Raw genomic sequence first — 1,908 nt, 5'->3', positions numbered from 1 at the left:
CCTTCTTTGTTGCTTGATAATGATTTGGATAATGACATGTTCAATCTACTTTTACACTTTAGGATGGAGTTAGGGATATTATGATGTAAAATCTTCAAGAGATCTTCTCTTGCCCAAAAAGATGGGCATTTGATTTTCAATGTTTCACTAGTTGTCTAATTCCCTAGGAAATTGTTAAATCAATGTGCTTCTCTCTGTGGTAAAGTTCTATTATTTCATTTGAGAATTATTAACTTGGGGGATGAGGTAGATCAATTACAATGTGGAGAAGGGATTCAGATTGCCCACAGCCCCTAGTAAGGGATTCCTGCAGACCTTATATACTCGGCCTAAAGACTGGGGAGGTGCATGTCCCCTCGGCTACTACTGTCTTTACTGTTGCTGTTGCTGCTGTGGAGGCCTGCCTGGCTCCCTCTGTTGCTGAGGAGGAGGCCTAAGAGCGGGAGCCTGATGCTGCGCTCGCTGCTGATGATGCTACTGCTAAGGAGGATGGGGAGGAGGTAATTGCGATGGCCTCTGCTGCTGTAAGGGAAGAGGCCAATCATGCCTCCGATGCCCTGTCTGCCCACATCCATGGCAAACACCAAAAAATGGCTCAGAGGAAGGAGCGGCTGGCTGCGTTAAAGATAAAGCTGTTGTCTGCGCTGCGAGCTGACTGAACTCAGATCTGCCTCTTTGCCTTTGCTGACGGTGCTGTCGGGAACTGTCGGCTGGTGCCCTCCTCTTCCATTGTCTGCCGAAACTCTGATCTCGGGTCCTCTGGGTCATAGTCCAGTCCTCATATACCAACGCTCGATGGATGACCTGATCAAATGTCTCCAAGCAATGGCCCACTACTTGACTGCGGAGAGTGGATCGTAAGCCATTATAAAAACGGCAGGCCCTCCTCTTCTCGTCATCGGTGAGAAAAGGAGCAAATCTAGATAAAGCCAAGAAACGGGCCTCATATTGAGACATCGACATATCACCCTGGACTAGAGTCTCGAACTCCATAGCCCTCTGATCACGCACATGCTCGAGGAAGAATTTCTGGTCGAAATGGACAACGAACTCATCTCAGGTCTAAACAAAATTGGGCTTTACGATCCTCGATACAGACGACCACCAGTGTCGGGCCTCCCCCTGCAGAAGGAAGTGGCTAACGAGACTCTCTGATTAGCCAGACACTACATGGTATCGAATATCCTCTCGATCTCATTGCGCCACAACTCGGTGGCAGAAGGGTCAGGCTCACCCCTGAACCTCGAGGGATCATCCTGCCGAAACTCACGAAATACCGCGCTACATGCGACAGGTCAGACTACCGAGGAACCTCGGTGGCAGGCTGACGGTACTAAAGAACAGTAGTGACAGGCTGCATCATTGCTGAAAATGCTCAACACTGACTGGAACTATCAAAAATACGGGAGTGGCACTCGCCTCGGGTGGAGACACCGGTGCGGCTGAAGGAGCTGGAGCCTTTACAACTGGAAAGTAGGCTCGAGCAGAGGAATACGTGCTACAGGGGGTGAAATCGGGACCTCAGGAGCTGGGTCCTCAATAGCGGGAGCTGGAAGCACTTGAGTAGAATGGGTCGCTAGGGTGGGATGAGAACCACAGCCAGGGGAACCACAACCACGAGCGCCCCGCTCAGGCAACATCGTCTACAGCAGAACAAGGACGACGAAGCATAGGGTCAGAATATTGTAGGCTCAAATAAAAGGAAGGCTCTTAGGACACTACTTATCCTAAGCTCACAGCAGATATGCAATGTTATCCCAAGTCATTCCAAAATTACTTGATATGCTCTGATACCAACTCCTGTCACGCCCTAGACTCAGTGATCAAACTCCCAAGGAACCCGATAGCTGGTTCCAGCCGCAATAGCCTCCGCATAACCCCATTCTCGGCTCCTGGCATAGGTTCTAA

The 1,908-nt window shown here is 50.0% G+C and overlaps 1 protein-coding gene across 1 annotated transcript; it reads right to left on the bottom strand.

The window, feature by feature from the left end:
• Positions 1-329: 329 nt before the first annotated feature.
• LOC131224297 (uncharacterized) lies at positions 330-993 on the bottom strand. Its single transcript, XM_058219819.1, has 2 exons — positions 680-993; positions 330-561 (listed from the first exon to the last, which is right to left on the bottom strand). Exons 1-2 carry the CDS (start codon positions 991-993, stop codon positions 330-332), a joined length of 546 nt encoding a protein of 181 aa, XP_058075802.1.
• Between the last annotated feature and the right edge of the window lie 915 nt (positions 994-1,908).

Source organism: Magnolia sinica, chromosome 13 (assembly GCF_029962835.1).
Source record: "Magnolia sinica isolate HGM2019 chromosome 13, MsV1, whole genome shotgun sequence".
Classification (NCBI taxonomy): Eukaryota; Viridiplantae; Streptophyta; class Magnoliopsida; order Magnoliales; family Magnoliaceae; genus Magnolia; species Magnolia sinica.
Note: the sequence above shows the minus strand (reverse complement) of the source record. Positions and strands in the feature narration are given on the sequence as shown.

Bases quoted from the DNA above. Each gene is read 5' to 3' on its own strand.
- LOC131224297 (XM_058219819.1), bottom strand. From the start codon at position 993: ATGGAGTTCGAGACTCTAGTCCAGGGTGATATGTCGATGTCTCAATAT. The intron at 562-679 runs GCAAAGAGGCAG...GGATGTGGGCAG, and splicing joins CGACAGCACCGTCAGCAAAG to ACAGGGCATCGGAGGCATGA.